The sequence below is a fragment of the Pseudonaja textilis genome, chromosome 2 (assembly GCF_049901715.1).
Source record: "Pseudonaja textilis isolate UNSWEBS1 chromosome 2, rPseTex1.2, whole genome shotgun sequence".
In the NCBI taxonomy this organism is placed as follows: Eukaryota; Metazoa; Chordata; class Lepidosauria; order Squamata; family Elapidae; genus Pseudonaja; species Pseudonaja textilis.
This window is the reverse complement of record NC_141991.1, coordinates 253,715,846-253,734,967: the sequence shown is the minus strand read 5'-3', so window position 1 is coordinate 253,734,967 and position 19,122 is coordinate 253,715,846. Positions and strand designations below refer to the sequence as shown.

General features: G+C 43.0%; 2 protein-coding genes across 21 annotated transcripts in view; one reads left to right on the top strand and one right to left on the bottom strand.

The window, feature by feature from the left end:
• CELF4 (CUGBP Elav-like family member 4) overlaps window positions 1–19,122 on the bottom strand; it is an 801,906-nt gene that overhangs the window by 369,478 nt on the left and 413,306 nt on the right. The window lies entirely within an intron of this gene.
• Window positions 11,847–19,122, top strand: part of LOC148127457 (uncharacterized) — a 163,506-nt gene continuing 156,230 nt past the window's right edge. The window contains exons 1-2 of the mRNA XM_087928646.1: window positions 11,847–11,962; window positions 15,354–15,419. Coding sequence (XP_087784772.1) covers window positions 11,847–11,962; window positions 15,354–15,419 — 182 coding nt within the window. The remainder of the gene's footprint in view (window positions 11,963–15,353; window positions 15,420–19,122) is intronic.

Sequence of the window (19,122 nt, the reverse complement as noted above, 5' to 3'; positions counted from 1 at the left end):
TTGATGGATGATTGGATGATGAATGGAAGGAAGAAAAATGCGAGGGAGAAAGGGAAGAAAAGAAGGAATATAGGTGCAGGTCTTCTTTCCTTCCTTCTCTTACCTCCCTCCCTCCCTCCTCCTTCTCCTCCTCCTCTTCCTCCTCCTCCTCTCCTCCTGAAAAGTTTCTGTAGCCCTGAAGAGTATGTGCTTTCTACTTAAGTATATAATCCAAATCCTACATGCCCAACACTGGGAATGGTTTTATTTCTAAGGATATATATATATATATCCTTAGAAACTGTATATAAATTACACAAATCCTCAGCTGCCACAAGAGCAAAGTCGGGGCAGACAAACACTCTTTTAAGTTGGAAAACCAACTTGCAGCATTTTAATTTCCAGTCAAAAGTCAATCCACTGAAGCTTGGAATGGTATTAGAATGTTGTTAATTTGCAATGGTAGTTTTTGAATATACATATTTATTTTAGTAACGAAAGGAAAGGGATCCATGTTAAGAATTACAATGATATGCTGATACTTTGTTTGGAAAGCGTTGTTTGGAAAGCGTTGTTTGCCTTTGTAAATTGTCTTCTCTCTCTCATAGTCTCACTCTCCTTCCCTCCCTCCTCTCTCCTTCTCCTTCCCTCCTTTCCTTCTTCCCTCTCCCTTCCTCCCTCTCTCTCTCCTCTCCTCCCCCCTCCTTCCTTCCCCTCTCTCCTCTTCTATCCCTCCCTCTCATTCTCTTTCTCCCTCTCCTCCCTCCCTCCTTCACTCCTCCTCTCTCCTTAGTTTTCTACAGGATAACAGAGTTGGAAGGGACCTCGAAGAGCTTCTAGTCCAACCCCCTGGTCATGTGCGAGCACCTCCCACCGGCCAGCTGGTCTTTGGCTCTCTGCAGTGCTTGCATGGGGGAGGGGCAGATGCACGGGGAGGCGCATGTACAGCGGTGGGACGCCCGCAAAGGGGGACGTATGTGCATGCGCAGAGTGCAGGGAGCATGCACGGGGGACGCATGCTCATTGCATTTTGGGATGCATGCAAGTATGCTTTGGGCGCTCAGATTAGCCATCATGGCCCTATAACGTTTCAGACAAATGGCTGTCCAATCTCTTCTTCAAAATTTCCAGTGTTGGAGCACCCACAATTTCTGGAGGCAACTTCTGTTCCACAGATTAATTGTTCTCACTGTCAGGAAATTTCTCCTCAGCTCTAAATTGCTTCTTGCCTTGATTAGTTTCCACCTTTTGCTTATTGTCTTGCTTTTAGGTGCTTTGAAGAATAAGTTGATTCTCTCTTCTTTGTGGCAGCCCCTTAGATATAGGAACAGGACTATCATGTCACCCCAGTCCTTCTTTTCATTAAACTAAACATACCCCAATTCCTGCAACTTGGTCTTCCAATGTTTCAATCTCCAGCCCCACAATCATCTTTGTTGCTCTTCTCTGCACTTTTTCTAGAGTCACATGCTTTTGGGTGGTGACAAACCCCCCCCCCACTACTCAAGAAAACAAACCAACCCTAGCTTCATGCTTCCCTGTGGCACAACTCCATTCATTTAGCCCTATGCTATGTCCCTTGTCTCTCCAAGGCTAGTAGATCAGGGCTATCAAACGATTGTCCACATACAGAAATGACCATGAGAGGTTGGAGCATCAACCCATGTGGTTGGGAGGACGTCTGATGTCCTCAAGTCAACTTTCCGTTGACTTTCTTTTTCTTTTTTTAAAAATAATTTTGATTCACCATTTATGTAATTAAAAACAAACATACGTACATACGTATTACATGTATGTATGTATGTTATTCAGCTTTGTTCGGGTATTTTCCCACATCATTATAGTTGTGCTTTTAAAGTTGTAGCAACGTTTCGGCAGAATCTCATCTGCCATCATCAGGCTTCTGTATTGTGTTCGTCTGTGAGTCAGACTTTTACAGTGGTTTCAGTTTTAAATTTGGGGCTAGCCTACTGCTATGCCAGAATGGTTTTTTTCTTCATCCTGATTGGTTGGGAGTCTTGGTCTGCATTTATTGGTCTTGGAGTTTGCTGTGTTCTGCTTGATTGGTGTTTCTAATATTGTCTGTCTATTTTGTGGCTTTTTTTGTGTCTTGATTGGCTGGCAACATTGTGTTCCTGTATTGGAGGCTTTTAGTGCAGCTTGGCTCCGAGTAAACAGATGGCTATCATTTGTTAGGAAGCTAGGTTTCATCTGGGTGCCTGGTTGGGGTGTGTTTGGGCTGGAGGTATCAGGGGGGATCTGTTCATGCCCAGGTGTTTGCCTGGCTAGTGGTGTGGAGATTTTTTTGTTTGTGACTGCAGGCTTCCAAATGATTGACAGTCTGGTGGAATCATCTCTTCTATTCATGCTTTCAGGTCTTTTTTCAATCTCTATGGCTTCTCTGATGATTCTGTAGCTGGGGTTTTCTATAGTGGCTAGGGTTTTGGTGCCATTGAAGTTGATGCTATGACCTATGGCTTTCATGTGTTGGACTAATGAGGAAGTGTGTTCCAGCTTTTTTACTGCATTTTTGTGTTGATGGAGTTGATGTTTGCAGATTGGTTGGCTTTTTCATAAGAACCTGTGTGGCTGAGGTGCTGGCTGTGTCTCTATCAACCTGGGTAATGGGCTGTGTGATGACCTTCTGAGGTCTATTGTTGTGACATCCTGGGTCTTGTGCTAATTTTCTGTGTTGTAACGACCTGGGTAGTGGGCTGTGTGATGACCTTCTGAGTTCTATTGTTGTGACATCCTGGATCTTGGGCTGTAATTTCCTGGGTTGTTGGCTGTATTGCAACATCCTGAGGTTTTGTGGTGTAACATCCTGAGTTCCATGATGTGATATTCTGAGTGGGTGGCTGTGATGTAACATTCCGGGTTTTGGTTTATATTTATAGAGAGATGGCAGCTCCAATCACACCTTGCTCACACAAGCATGAAGCCGAAAGCACCAGCCAGAAGATGGCGAGTGGGACCTTGTCAAAACATTGCCAAGATACTCTCAATCTTACATGGGAAAAGACCCAAACACACCAACACCTGCACACTTGTACCTGTGAAAATCTACAGACAGATAGATAGATAGATAGATAGATAGATAGATAGATAGATGATAGATATTTTTTCTTAAGTTTATATATATATATAAACATTTTACAGCGAGCTTTGAGCAATAGTTACACTTATACTTTTCTATCATTGAAGCGTTCTACCTTGTTACAATAAATTTCTCGTCCTTTTAGTGTCTTTGGCTCTATGCATATAAATTTACAATTTATTACACTTCTCTCTTATTTTCAATATATTATCAAATTATCAGAAGTTTACCTTTTCTTTAACCAATCATACCAGATGTCCCATACTTTAAAATAAAAATCACTATCTTGATTATATTTTAAGAGTTTGGTTAGTCTGTCCATCTCAGCGCACTCATGTATTTTACTGATTATCATATTTTCTGAGGGGGTCGTAGCCGATTTCCAGTTTTGGGCAAAGCTTATTCTGGCTGCAGTTATGACTTGCAAAATCAAGTACTGGTATTTCTTTTTCAAATTTAGTTCTATCATGCCTAATAAAAAGATTTCGGTTTCAAGTTTTAGTCCTTGTTTCGTTATTTCTAATATCCAAGTTCTAATTTTTTGCCAATTTTTTTTTCTATTTTTTTTCTTTGACTTTCAAAAGCCGGCTGCTTCCGCCCTGAAAGGACAGAAACTTTTCGATAGATCTGAGGAAGGTTAGTTTTTTAAAAATATAAAATGAAGCACACAACGGTTCAAGTTAATTTTTAACTAACCATCTATCAGTTGAGGTGAGGTACGATCTCTGGGATGCAAAGGATGGTATCGCCATGGTTACCTCCTCTCCTGTTTGTTGGGGTTGGGAGGTGAGATGACAATTTGCCTTGTGTATTATCAAAGTGCCAGGGGGAAATGCCCCCTTTTCACGAGCCTCGACTCTAGTGATTGCATTGATTCCCATTGTAAATCATATTTCTCGCCCTCTCATCCTGCCTCTTTGACTCTCCTCAAACTGTCTCAAGGAAGCCCACCGTCTCCTCTTTTCGCCACCGCCGAAGCTCCAGATGATGTTAGGGTAATGATGATAAATTTTACCCTCAGGCCGAACCGTTTCCACATTACGGATAATATCCCCACCACACAAATACGTTCTGGGAGTGGAATCGGAGACCAGGCGCATCTGCTGACCTGGGAGCTCGCAGGAGGAAACAGCTCTCCTCCGTAATGGGGTTTGTAGATTTGAAAACCTGCCGTAAAACAAATACACGAAGAGATGGGAAGGGAAAGCAGGAAAAAATGAGGTTGAGAAATGAGACAGGGAAGGTAGGAGAAGAAACTCATTTCACAGGCTTCGGACTCGGCTGATGTCCTTTGCAAGGAGCAAGTGAGAACTTTGAGGCATCTGAGGACAACCTGTGGATATGGCAGAATAACAGAGTTGGAAAGGGACCTTGGAGGCCTTTTAGGTGACACTTTTCTAAACAGCCATGGCCAACGTGGAGTCCTAGGGGGGACAATCGCTTAAATATGAGCCAGCTGTGTGCAGCAGCTGCCCAAAAAGCCAATGCAATCCTAGGCTGCATTAACAGAGATATAGAATCAAGATCACATGATGGGTTAATGCCACTTTATAATGCCTTGGCAGGGCCACACTCGGAATAACGGCATCCAGTTTTAGTTGTCATGATGTAAAAAAGGATGGTGAGTCTCTAGAGAAAGTAGAGAGAAGAGCAACCAGGATGATGAGGGGACTGGAGACTAAAACATATGAACAACTGTTATAGGAACTGGGCATGGCTAGTCTAGTGAGGAGAAGGACCAGGGGAGACAGGATAGCAGTCTTCCAATATTTGAGGGGCTGCCACAGAGAGGAAGGGGTCAAGCTATTTTCTAAAGCGCCTGTAGACCAGACAAGGAATAATGGATGGAAACTGAACAAGGAGAGATTCAACCTGGAAATAAGGATAAACTTTCTGACAGTGAGAACAATCAACCCATGGAATAGAAGTTGCTCTTGGAAGTTGTGGGAGCGCCATCACTCGAGACTTTCAAAGAAGAGACTGGACTGCCATTTGTCAGAAATGGTGTAAGGTCTCCCGCTTGGGCAGGGTGGGGAGTTGGACTAGATGACCTATAAGGTCCCTTCCAACTCTGATTATCTGTTATCTGTTATCTTTTCTAGTCTAATCCGCTGATCAAGCAGGAGACCTTATGCCATTTTAGACAAATGGCTGCTCTTAAAAGCTTCCACAACTTTTGAAGGCAAGCTGTTCAGAATAACAGAATGACAGAAGTTGAAACGGATCTTGGAGGTCTTCTAGTCCAACCCTTTGCTCAAGCAGAAGACCTTACAGCATTTCAGGCACGCATGGTTGTCCAATCTCTTCTTAAAAACCGCCAGCAATAAAGCGCCTCCAGTTTTTTGAAGACAAGTCTTTCCACTGGTTGATTGTTCTCATGGTCAGAAAATGTCTCCTTAATTCTGCTTCTCTCCTTGATTAGTTTCCATCCATGGCTTCTTGTCCTGCCTTCTGGTTCTTTGGAGAATAGATTGACCCCCTCTTCTTTGTGACAGCACCTCAAATATTGGAAGATTGCTATCATATCACCCTTGGTCCTTCTTTTCATTAAACTAGACAAACCCAACTCATACAACCGTTCTTCATATGTTTTAACCTCCAGCTCCCTAATCATCCTGGTTGCTCTTCTCTGTACTCTTTCCAGAGTCTCAACACCTTTTTTTATATTGTGGTGACCACAACTGGGTGCCATATTCCAAGTGTGGCCTTACCAAGGCATTATAAAGTGGCATTAACCCTTCACGTGATCTTGATTCTATATCTCTGTTTAATGCAATCTAGGATTGCATTGGCTTTTTGGGCAGCTGCCACACACAGCTGTCTCATATTTAAGTCATTGTCCCCCTCTCATGGTTGTGGCTGTTTAGCCAAGTGTCACCTAGTCTGTAGCTATACATTTGGGGACCTCTTGAAGAGGTATCTAAAGGCACTCAGATCTTGTAGGATTGTAGTTGTTCTAGGTGGGTTTTTTTTGGTATTGTTATTTGTTTCTTAGTATCCCACTTTTTGTATTTTTAAAATTAACTCAAGGCGGTGAAGATATCCAACACAAAAAGACCAAGTTTCTCTCTAAATGTCAAACTTTCGAATCAACACACTTCACTGAATTTTATGCAGCAGAAAAATTAAAAGAATCTCGGGGCATTATGTGCAATGATGTAAATCTGGAACTTATTATCTCATATTGGCTGATTAAAATACAGATCCTAACATAACCCAGGCAAATATCTTACTCAGATTTTTTTTTTTCTTAGCACCTTTCTGTTTTGTTTTATTGAATGGCTTGATCCTTAAAACCCAATCTTATGCTTCTGCTGTTCCTAACCGTGATTCGAAATTAGGGATTTGCAAAGCTTATCAAAATGTGAGCAAGTCCTTTCACAATATTCGTTATAACTTTATAACTCCCCGGGGGAAGAAAAAAAATCTCGAATAGATTTTTCTTATATATATATTTTTTACAATTTTTTTGGAATGTACTATGCTGTTCAGGGTTCTTTATGGTGGGTGGGTGGGGATGGATAGAATAAAGATAGAAAGATGATAGAAAAAAGACAGACAAATAGATGTAGGTAGGTAGATAAATAGATAATTATCTATAGTTAGATAATTAAATATAAATAGAATTAGAGATGGATGGATGGATGGATGGATGGATGGAGAGACAGGCAGGAAGGCAGGCAGGCAGATAGATCATTACCTACATATAGATATAATCAGAATCAGAATTAGAATAGAGCTGGAAGGAACCCTGGAGATCTTCTAGTCCAAGCAGGAGACCCTATACCATTTCAGACAAGTGGCCGTCCAGTCTCTTCTTAAATACCTCCAGGGTTAGAGCACCCACAACTTTTGGAGGCAAGTTATTCCACTGATTCATTGTCCTCACTGTTAGGAAATTTCTCCTTAATTCCAGGTTGCTTTTCTCCTAGATTAGTTTCCATCCATTGTTTCTTGTCCTGCCCTCTGGTGCTTTCATATTCGTTTGTGTGTGTGTTTATTATTTGTCAAGCAAGTATTAGATAACAGGTATAAGTATAAACATGATTAGGAACATGTGAAATGGATATGAATAAAAAGGAACCTTAGGACAGGGACAGTAGGCACGTTGGTACAATTATGCACGCCCCCTACAGACCTCTTAGGAAAGGGGTGAGGTCAACAGTAGACAGTCTAAGGTTAAAGTTTTGGGGGTTTGGAGAAGAAATTGATATATTTAAATTGATATATCTATCAATATATATAAAAATAGATAGATAGATAGATAGATAGATAGATAGATAGATAGATAGATAGATAGATAGAGAGATAGAGAGAGATAGATAGATAGATAGATAGATAGATAGATAGATAGATAGATAGATAGATAGATAGACAGACAGGAGAGGTGGGTAGATAGAAAGATAAACAGAGACAGATAGATAGATGTCGTGGAGAGAGATATAAGTGGATAGATGAGTGGATGGATAATTACAATTAGTTATCAGTTCTTCCAATTCAGTAGCCTCATTTGCAGCTGGCAGACATCAGAAAACAGAATGTTCCTTTCCCCCAAATAATGTGCCTTCTCTCTTTGAGGATCCCAAGATGTGGAGATTCAGAAAAATGATGTGGGAATGCCAAATGTTGTCCTCAGATCAGAATGAAGTCCACAGAAATGAGGAAGGGGGATTTGTCTTATAATTTATCATTATATTTATGTATTTAAGGTCCCTTCCAACTTTCTTATTCTGTCTTTTTCAGAGGAGGCACCTCTTCTCATTAGGTGGCCAAATTATTTGAGTTTCGGTTCCAGTATTTGTCCTTCCAAGTTCAAGACTTACTGATGATGAATTGACCCAAGCTCTACTCAATCCGTCCAATTTTCTAGAATGGCCTAATCCACTGAACCTAATCTCTAGGCTAGGGCTTGCATTTCATCCTGTCCTGACATTCAGCTCCACGTGTCACAACTTGGATTGTTGTTCTAAAACACTCAAAGAGTCATTTGGACCCATTTCCCACTGAAAAGAAAACACCGGGAGCCAATAATTTAGCAACTGGTGTGACTGGGTGGGCGTGGCCAACTCAAGGCCACTCCCTCCCACCCAGTCACCTCCTGCTCTGGAATATAGAGCAGGTCAGGGCTCCGGCACACCCCCCCCCCATTTAAATCATAAATCTCTAGCCGCATATATCAGAGTTTGAAGAAGATTGACCATGCCAGTGCTACCTGGGTATAGCCGACTCTGAGGCACGTCATTCATTGTCACCCTTGACCCTGGTTTTCCTCCCCACCCCCTGGATGTATATTCTCCAATGGGACACATCCATAGCCAAGAGTCATCAATCATGCTCTCCAGTAATAATCTTGCACGCCAGAAGCTTCAGTTGCCTAGAAATTATCTATAAGCATTTAAGGAATGCACTGCTCCCCCCACTGCCTTTCTGCTGGCAACTCTAAAAGACCAGAGATATATTTTTGAGTTGACAGAGCGAATCTCCATCCCCCGGCATCACCCTAACCTTCTCAGGCCAAGTGAGCAGTGATGGGGAGGGGAGTCACCAGCCAATGGTGGGATCAGCCGACAGGGAGCCACAGCAGAGGACCAAAAGAGCCGCATGTGGCTCCAGAGGTACAGGTTGCCGACCCCTGTTCTAGAACCGGAAGGCCAAGCTCATTTTTCATCTTGGCTTTTTGGTGGTTGTAAGCGTGCATTAGTTAGCAAGGCATACGTGCAAATATATGCATACAAGCTCTTGATTATTCAGTCTACATTCCGTTTTTTCCCCTCCCAAACGCCAAGCTTGGGAAAGTGCCAACCTTGGGAGTCTCCGGTTTTAACTTTGCAGCAAGGATGGTTAGAATAACAATGTGTTTGGTTTGTGTTTGAATGCAAATGGGATACACACAATGCATGCTTTCCAGAAGGGTACTTCAAGGAATATACCATGGTTGTACGATTTGCATTTTCCAGGAAGACATTTCCACGTGCTCAAGACTTTTAACATTTATTCATTTAATTCTTTCTTTGTTAGGGACTCTGGCTTGGATGCCATTTTAATGTGGGTAGCTCCAGACTGCTTACAAAAGTCAAAATGCAAATAACCCCAGAGGAAATCTAACAATAAGTGTAATAATAAAAGACATTGCCTTTGCAAAGAAGTGGAAGAAATAGGAGATCACCTGGCTAGCTGTTGCAAGAAGATCGAATGGACGGAGTACAAACAGTGCCATGACAAAGTAGCAACAACGGTGCACCAGAAGACCAGCAAGAAATACCATTTGCCTGCAAGCAAGAACTGGTGGGACCATAATCTAGAGAAAACGAAGACGCTAAAGTGCTCAAACAGACAAGCATCTGCCACACAACACTCCATATTTAACAACTGTCGATAAAAAAGATTTTAAAAAGTATTGACAGCGGACATGATGATACACAGACACAGCAGAAGAGAAGAGAAAGAACCGGAGCGGATAACAAAGTACAAAGACTTGCCAATAGAGACAGAACAACCGTGGCAAAAGTAGTACCAACAGTCATAGGTGCCTTGGGTTCAATCCCAAAACATTGGGAGTGTTGCTGGAACACCATGGACATTGACAACTTCACCCTCCGTCAATTGCAAAAGGCAGCTTTACTCGGAACGGCTTACACCCTTTGCATCTTTCACAAACTTTACCAGCTCGAAAGCAATAGCCCTCTTCTCTGTGGTGTATCTGTGTGGTCACACAAGTCAAGATAGTGTGCTCCACTCCACGTTCAAAACCCTCCCGAAGTTTTAAGTCACTACAAGTTTGGGGATACAAACTCTTCACTGCCTTCTTCTGGAGGAACATCTTGAAGGCATCCAACACAGAGAAAAATCTCTTTCTGGAGCATGTCTCTAAGGTGCCAACAAAGGTCTTTATTCAATCAAGAAACCATCAAGAACCCTTCCACCAACACTGACAGGGCAAGCCACATGTGTATAAATAGACAGCAAAACCCACTCCTTTCTAGAACTGATGATGTTATTTAGTTGGGTAATGAAATGTCTGCAAGAAAGCCATCAAGTTCAGAGAGTACCAAGGACCTCAGAACTTGAACTGCATTACCAAGGTTACCATCCTCAACTTTTTAACCATATCTTGCGGGCAGAGAGTATCAAGGAGCCCACAATCCTCCTCCTCCTCTCCACAAACCTCACTCCCTTCTGGCACTGATGATGTTACCTACTTGGTAGTGAAACGTCTGCAAGAAAATCACCAAACTAGAGAAAATTGAGAAGCTTACCCTCCTCCTCCTCCTCCTCCTCCTCCTCCTCCTCCTCCTCCTCCTCCTCCTCCTCCTCCTCCTCCTCCTCCTCCTCCTCCTCCTCCTCCTCTTCCCCTCAAAACATCTCCCTTCTAACACTGATGATGTAACCTAGTTGGGTAATGAAACATCTGCAAGAAAACCACGAAACTAGAGAACACTGAGAATCTTATAGTTGTCTTCCTCCTCCTCCCCTTCCAAAATACCTCGGCCTTTAATCATCTTAGTTGCTCTTCCTTGCACTTTTTCCACAATTGTCTCCTCCTCCACCATCCTCCTCCTCCTCCTCCTCCTCCTCCTCCTCCTCCTCCTCCTCCTCCTCCTCCTCCTCCTCCTCCTCCTCCTCCTCCTCCTCTTCTTCTTCTTCTTCTTCTTCTTCTTCTTCTTCTTCTTCTTCTTCTTCTTCTTCTTCTTCTTCTTCTTCTTCTTCTTCTTCTTCTTCTTCTTCTCCTCCTCCTCCTCCTCCTCCTCCTCCTCCTCTTCCTCCTCCTCCTCCTCCTCCTCCTCCTTCCCCTCCCCCTCCTTCTCTAAATCCTTCCCTTCTACCACTGATGATGTTACCTAGCTGGGTAATGAAATATCTGCAAGAAAACCCTCAAACTCACTGAGGACTCTACTGTCCTCCTCCTCTTCCTTCCTAAACCCCACTCCTTTCTAGCACTGATGATGTTACGTAGTTTGGTAATGAAACATTGCAAGAAAACCACCAAGCTCAGAGCCCACCGAGGCCCCCGTATCTCTTTACATTTTTCTACCATGACACGGTGTCTACAGAAGAAGGAGATATCAGGAGAATTTTTCCACTAACAGCAGCCAACGGGGGCTTCTAACTTCATTTAACACTAACAACACCCCAATTTCAGAGGTGGCATTCAGCAGGTTCTGACCAGTTCTGGAGAACCAGTAGCAGAAATTTTGAGTAGTTCAGAGAACCAGCCAATACCGCCTCTGACTGGCCCCACCCCCATCTATTCTCCGCCTCCTGAGTCCCAGTTGATTGGCTGGGTCTTTTTTGGTTGCCCTGCACAGGAGAACGGAGCTGGAAATCAGGTTAGTGGGTGGGGAGGGAATGGGGATTTTGCAGTAACCTTCCCTCTGGAGTGGGATGGGAATGGAGGTTTTACAGAATCCGTCCCCTGCCACGCCCACCAAGCCAGGCCCACCAAGCCATACCACTCCCATCAAGCTACACCCACAGGACCAGTAGTAAAAAAATTTGAATCCCACCACCGCTCAATTTGCTTCCTCAAGTGACTTGTTGGGGTAGACAGTCACACAAAGTCAGAAGCAAAAAAAGCTTGATTTATTTCGCCTTTATTGTTTAAATTTCCAAGGCCTGAAGGAGCTGTCCGTAAATTCAGCGCACCCTGGTGTACGGTGGTGCTCAAAACTTTTCGGCAGCCGCTCCTTCTGTTCCTCCAGTCTGCTGAATTTTTGCCCCAAAATAACCTCAAAAAACATCCCAGCTGCAGACAAAAAGGAGAGAGACCAAGATGACAAGCGATGCCCTATGCATGATTTTTGTCCTTGATGTTACTTCTCCCTGGAAAGATGCCAGAGGCCCTGCAATGCGTTTAAAGGTGCGGGAAATATCTTTGCTTGCCTGCAGGTAAATTCGGAGGAAATTTTCTGATCCTGCCAGGTCTGGATGTGGCCCGCCCGCGGGACAGAGCTTCAAAAGGAAAAGAAATCTCCCCCCACCCCACCGTCTCTCGAGGGGTGAGGAGATCAAATCCTTCCTCATTTGCAAAGGCTCATTTTTGCAAAAACAAAAAGTGCAAGCGTGGCCTGTTATTATTATTATTTTTTAATGCAACTGTGTGAGGAGCCAGCTGAAGTTTTATTAATGCAGATGGATGGAAGGAATTCGGAAACCACAATGATCTGTGTGGGGTTTTTAACACAAGACAATGGTCAACTTCGAATCACAGAATCATTGAGTATACCATATACTCTGGTGTGGCCCCTGCTCTTTGGAATAGCATCTGATGGAATTTTCTCTCTCCTGGAGTCATAAACTCCAGCATTTAAGACTTAGCTGTGTGTTGTTGTTTTGAATTTATTTTGAAATTTTCTACAACAGAAATAACAAATAAAAACCATCTTTCGGTTATACAATGTGTTGTTTGGATACATATATCTTGTGCATATAATAATATTTATATCTATTTCTCATTAAGTTTACAATCATGTTATATTCTAGTCAACATTATATTTCATATTATATCATTAATATATTATCATTAGATTTTTTTATTTCAATTTCAAACTATTCTTAAAGGCAAATCCCCACATTTACTAAATTACAGGTGAAACTTGAAAAATTAGAATATCGTGCAAAAGTTCATTTATTTCAGTAATGCAACTTAGAAGGTGAAACTAATATATGAGATAGACTCATTACATGCAAAGCAAGATAGTTCAAGCCATGATGTGTCATAATTGTGATGATTATGGCTTACAACTCATGAAAACCCCAAATTCACAATCTCAGAAAATTAGAATATTGTGAAAAGGTTCGATATTCTAGGCTCAGAGTGTCCCACTCTAGTCAGCTAATGAAGCCAGAACACCTGCAAAGGGTTCCTGACCCTTTAAATGGTCTCTCAGTCTGGTTCAGTAGGAAGCACAATCATGGGAAAGACTGCTGACCTGATAGTTGTGCAGAAAACCACCATTGACACCCTCTGTAAGGAGGGAAAGCCTCAAAAGGTAATTGCAAAAGAAGTTGGATGTTCCCAAAGTGCTGTATCAAAGCACATTAATAGACAGTTGTGTGGAAAGGAAAAGTGTGGAAGAAAAAGGTGCACAAACAGCAGGGATGACTGCAGCCTGGAGAGGATTGTCAGGAAAAGGCCATTCAAAAGTGTTGCGGACTTTCACAAGGAGTGGACTGAGGCTGGAGTCAGTGCATCAAGAGCCACCATACACAGACAGATCCTGGACATGGGCTTCAAATGTCATATTCCTCTTATCAAGTCACTCCTGAACAACAAACATCAGAAGCATCTTACCTGGGCTAAAGAAAAACAGAACTGGTCTGTTGCTCATTGGTCCAAAGTCCTCTTTTCTGATGAGAGCAACTTTTGCATCTCATTTGGAAACCAAGGACCCAGAGTCTGGAGGAAGAATGGAGAGGCACACACTGCAAGATGCTTGAAGTCCAGTGTGAAGTTTCCACAGTCTGTGTTGATTTGGGGTACCATGTCATCTGCTGGTGTTGGTCCACTGTGCTTCATTAAGTTCAGGGCCAATGCAGCTGTCTACCAGGAGATTTTGGAGCACTTCATGCTTCCTTCCGCAGATTAGCTTTATGGGGATGCTGACTTCATTTTCCAGCAGGACTTGGCACCTGCCCACACTGCCAAAAGCACCAAAACCTGGTTCAATGACCATGGGATTACTGTGCTTGATGGGCCAGCAAACTCGCCTGACCTGAACCCCATAGAGAATCTATGGGGGATTGCCAAAAGAAAGATGAGAGACATGAGACCGAACATTGCAGAAGAGCTGAAGGCTGCTATTGAAGCATCCTGGACTTCCATAACACCTCAGCAGTGCCACAGGCTGATAGCTTCCATGCCACGCCACATTGAGGCAATAATTGCTGCAAAAGGGGCCCAAACCAAGTACTGAGTACATATGCATGCTTATACTTTTCAGAGATCCGATATTGTTCTACGTATAATCCTTATTTTATTGATTGCATGTAATATTCCAATTTTCTGAGATTATGATTTTTACCAACACACACCTTTTGTAAGCACCTGTTTTATTAACACATAGACCTTTGTGAGCCTTTTTCCTTCCCCAAACTGTGTGTAACCCTGCCCCCTCTAAAAATACGCAGAGTGTATCAGTTTTGAAAAATGGAAACCTATTACATTCATGTGAGCTTCAGCTGAATTTCTCACACTTTTAATGATACCCCCCCACACACACACATGTTATGCAACACACTGCTTAGCAGGCACACAGCTCCATATGTCTTGTGTGATGCATTGGTTTGATTTTCTGACTGCTATTATTCTGAGAGTAATTCTCATTTTTTAAAGACTATAAAATAAGGGTCCCATATGGTCATTCCTGTATCATGTCAAAGGACATGTGGCTCAACACACACACACACACACACACACACACACACACATGAACATCACACTTTCTAAACCTTGCAAAAACTAAATAATATTTCCCAGCTGGTGATTCAAATAACCCAGCGTTGCTTAACTGGGGAAATGTTTAGGAAGGGAAAAAGAACTCAAGAAAGCGAACAAAAGAGTCTTTTCTCACCATTGAAAAAGCCACAAGATGGCACCACAGAGCATTTTTTTTAAAAAAAAGAAAAGAAAAAAGGAAAAAAAAATGCTTCCTTTTCATTCTTGCCAAAAAGGATGCCTGTAAAAGCGATAGGTGTTCCTTGTTACTAAGTTTGGGAGATGTGAGCTGTCTGCCATCAGGTGACGGCTGTGCTTGGATAAGTGTTAGGTCGTCAGGATTTCAGATGGCATCTCGTGGTGGTGCAGTGGTTAGAACGCAGGATTGCAGGCTAACTCTGCCCACTGTCAGGAGTTTGATCCTGACCAGCCCAAGGTTGACTCAGGTTTCCATCCTTCCATCCTCAGTAAAATGAGGACCCAGATAGTTGGAGGCAAAATGCTGACTCTATTTACCTGTTGTAAAGCACTATCCAGTGGTATGTAAGTCTAAGTGCTATGGCCATTGCTATCTATCTATCTATCTATCTATCTATCTATCTATCTATCTATCTATTTATCATTATCTATCTACAGTATCCATCCATCCATCCATCCATTATCTATCTGTCTGTCTGTCTGTCTTTCTGTCTGTCTATCTATCTATCTATCTATCTATCTATCTATCTATCATTAACTATCTACAGTATCCATCCATCCATCCATCCATCCACTATCTATCTATCTATCTATCTATCTATCTATCTATCTATCTATCTATCTATCTATCATCTAACTCTCTAGTTGTCTATCATCTACAGTATCCATCCATCCATCCATCCATCCATCCATCCATCCATCCATCCATCCATTTTCTTTCTTTCTTTCTTTCTTTCTTTCTTTCTTTCTTTCTTTCTTTCTTTCTTTCTTTCTTTTTCTTTCTTTCTTTCCTTCCTTCCTTCCTTCCTTCCTTCCTTCCTTCTTCCTTCTTCCTTCCTTCCTATCCTATCTATCTTCTATCTATCTCTATATACTCTATCTATCTATCTATCTATCTATCTATCTATCTATCTATCTATCTATTTATCTATCTATCATCCATCCATCCATCCATCCAACAGTAAAGTCTAAGATAAAAACTACAAATTACAAAACTCTAATACGATCATTACAGTACTTGTCCTGATAAGAGTCGTGAAGCAAATGAAATATAATAAATTCAAGTAAAACAAAAACAAGGGCACTGGCAACAAAAATATTAACCGAAAAATTCCATCTCAGCTATCGTTAATGTTGCAAGTTGTAAGCCCACCCAGAGTCTCCATATGTGAGTCCAGGGAGGTGGGGGGCATATAGTTTAATAAATAAGTACCCACTTATATTAACCAGGGAACATATTCTGCAACACCACAGTTGCAATGGAAAATCCACCCCTCCTTGTCTGTTTGAGCCGCAGGAAACGAAACTCGTGGTGGTTCTTCCATTTAAGGTGGAAAATCTCCTTCCCTTCTTTTAACCGAAGGCACACTCAACATTCCGGTATTGTTTCAACATTAATTTTTTGTTGGCAGGGAAGGTAACCAGGGGGCAACGGCTCAGTTCTGTTTACAGCTTGGCCACCGTTCTTAACATCAAATTTATCATGATGTGAGCTCAAGGGAGGGCAATGGAGGTCAGAGAAGACATGCTGGAGGGGTCAGGGTTCTCCTGGAAATGCTCTGGAAGGATGAGGAGGTTGAAGAGAGTAGCGTGGTTGTCAACAATCGCTGCAAAATAATGGAAGGGGAGAACTTCCCTTCGCCACAACTTACAATGTAAGGCGATGGTGTTAGAGGGAGACTGGTTGAGGCAGGGAGGAGTCAAGCAGGGAATTAGTCTGGAATCCTAACTCTGGGAGGCAGCTGCCAATGCAACTCTAGGTTGCTTCAACAGAAGGATGCAATCAAGATCACGTGAAGTGTTAGTACCGCTTTATAAGGCCTTGGTAAGGCCACGCTTGGAATACTACGTCAAGTTTCGGTTGCCAAACTATAAAAAAAGATGTTGAGACTCTAGAAAGAGAACAGAGAAGAGCAATGAAGAGGATTAATTAGGGGACTGAAGGCTAAAACATATGAGGAACAGTTGTAGGAATTGGTTGTGTCTAGTTTAATGAAAAGAAGGATCCCGGGTGACATGATAGCAGGGTTCCGATATCTGAAGGGCTGCCATAAAGAAGAGGGAGTCAACTTATTCTCCAAAGCTGCAGAAGGCAGGACAAAAAGCAATGGATGGAAACTAATCAAGGAGAGAATCAACGGGAGAAGAAATTTCCTGAAGTTGTAGCTGCTTCATCGCTGGAGGCTTTTAAGAAAAGATTGGTCAACCATTTGGGTGGGAAGAGTCTGCTCAAGACAGTGGTAGGGTTCGGAGCTAAGGCCACTAGCAAGGTTAGACCGAGCTCCAACAGTTTTGGAAGGGGAAACCTGCTACGAACTCAAGAGGTCTCTGGATTCCAGGCCACATAAAGGCAAATTTTAATACCTGGTCCAGTGGAAAGGGTATGGTCTAGATGGGTCAAGGCAAGGAATATGAAATAAAAAAGTTTCATGAGAAGTACACCCCAATAGTGGGAGTTTCTCCCTCAAATCAGGGGGGACCCAGCCACCACCAATGGGTGTGCATTCGATGTTTTCCAGGTTTTGCTTCTTCTCTAGAGGGAGCCGACTGTCAACTCTGAAATCTAGCCCACAGCAGTGCGGCGATGAAAAAGAGGGACAGGGAAAAGCCCAGGACTATTGCAGCAGGTAGCTGAACCGACTTGGTCATGGGAATACACTACTCAACTGGTAGTATGATCCGAAGTAAGGCCACTCGCAAGATTAGCCCCAGCTCCAATAGTGGTGGAGGGGGAAACGAAGTCAAGAGGGCCCTGGATTCCAGGCTACATAAAGGCAGACCTCAATACCTGGTCCAGTGGAAAGGTATCCACTAGATGTTTCCCGGGCATTCCTTCCTTTCTAGGGGGAGCCGACTGTCAACTCTGAAATGAATCCAGCCCACGGCAGCACGGTGATGAAAAAGAGCCCCAGCTCCAATAGTGGTGGATGGGAAACCCACAACGAAGTCAAGAGGGCCCTGGATTCCAGTCTACATAAAGGCAGACCTCAATACCTGTTCCAGTGGAAAGGGGTGATGGGCATTCCTCTTCTAGGGAGCAGACGGCTGAAAGAATCAGCCCACGGCCCCGGTGAGGCCCCAGCCAAAGTGGGCGGAAACCCAACAGCAGAGGGCCCTGGATCGCTACAAGACAACCTCAACCTGGCCATAAGGGATGACCAAAAGGTAAAAGGGATATGAAAGCGGACCACCTAATAAAAAAGTTTCACGAGAAGTATCCCCCTAAAACCAGGAGGTTCTCCCCCAAGTCATGGGGGACCCAGCCACTGCTAATGGGTGTGCATTTGATATTTTCCAGGTGTTCCTTCCTCTCTAGGGGGAGCCGACTGTCAACTCTGAAATGGATCCAGCCCATGGCAGCGCGACGATGAAAAAGAAGGACAGGGAAAAGCCCAGAACTATTGTAGCAGGTAGCTGACCCGACTCAAGATAGTAATGGATTTTAGAGTGGAACCTTCACACTCATCTTCCTCTCTCCTTTCTGCCACCATATGGCCGGCTTCCATTTTACTACCCAGGTTTTCTTTTTCCTTTCATCAAAGCTGACACCAAGGAAGTCAGGGGTATCTTTGGCATCTCCTTTCGCTTTTCCATAATTACCTTTTATATTTATATTTATTTTATTTTCCCACCTTCCTTCCCGGGGAGGAAAACGGGAGAATGCTGGGACGGCGGAATGAAAAGAAAAAAATAAAATAAAATCCACACACATTCTGTTGATGTTGTCATGGCAACAAATGGGTTTAAGTGTTTGTAAGGAAGAGACAGGGGGAAAAAAAAAATAAAGGAAAAGATCACACATCCCCCCCCATGTGCACACACAGAACAAGTGGGACGTCCCTTGAGAAAAATCGAGAAAACAGTCACGAGCGCTGCAGAGCCGTGCGGAAGTCTGAAAGCAAAATGATAAACCGAGGAATGAAAGAATGCTCACCCAAGATCATTTCCAACTGCTTCATTCATGATTTGAAGTAGCTGTGTTTAGGAGTTAAAGGATGGGTGCTATGATCTGATAGAGATAACAGATAAACACAGTTGGAAGGGACCTTGTAGGTCATATAGTCCACCCCCCACCCAAGCAGGAGACCCTACACCATTTCTGGCAGATGGGAGTCCAATCTCTTCTTGAAAGTCTCAAGTGATGATGCTCCCACGACTTCTGAAGGCAACTTCTGTTCCACTGATGGATTGTTCTCACTGTCAGAATTTTTTCCCCTTATTTCCAGGTTGAATCTCTCCTTGCTCAGTTTTCATCCATTATTCCTTGTCTGGCCTACAGGTGCTTTAGAAAATAGCTTGACCCCCTTCTCTCTCTGGCAGACCCTCAACTACTGGAAGTCTGCTGTCATGTCTCCCCTGGTCCTTCGCTTCACTAGACTAGCCAGGCCCAGTTCCTGCAACTGTTCTTCATATG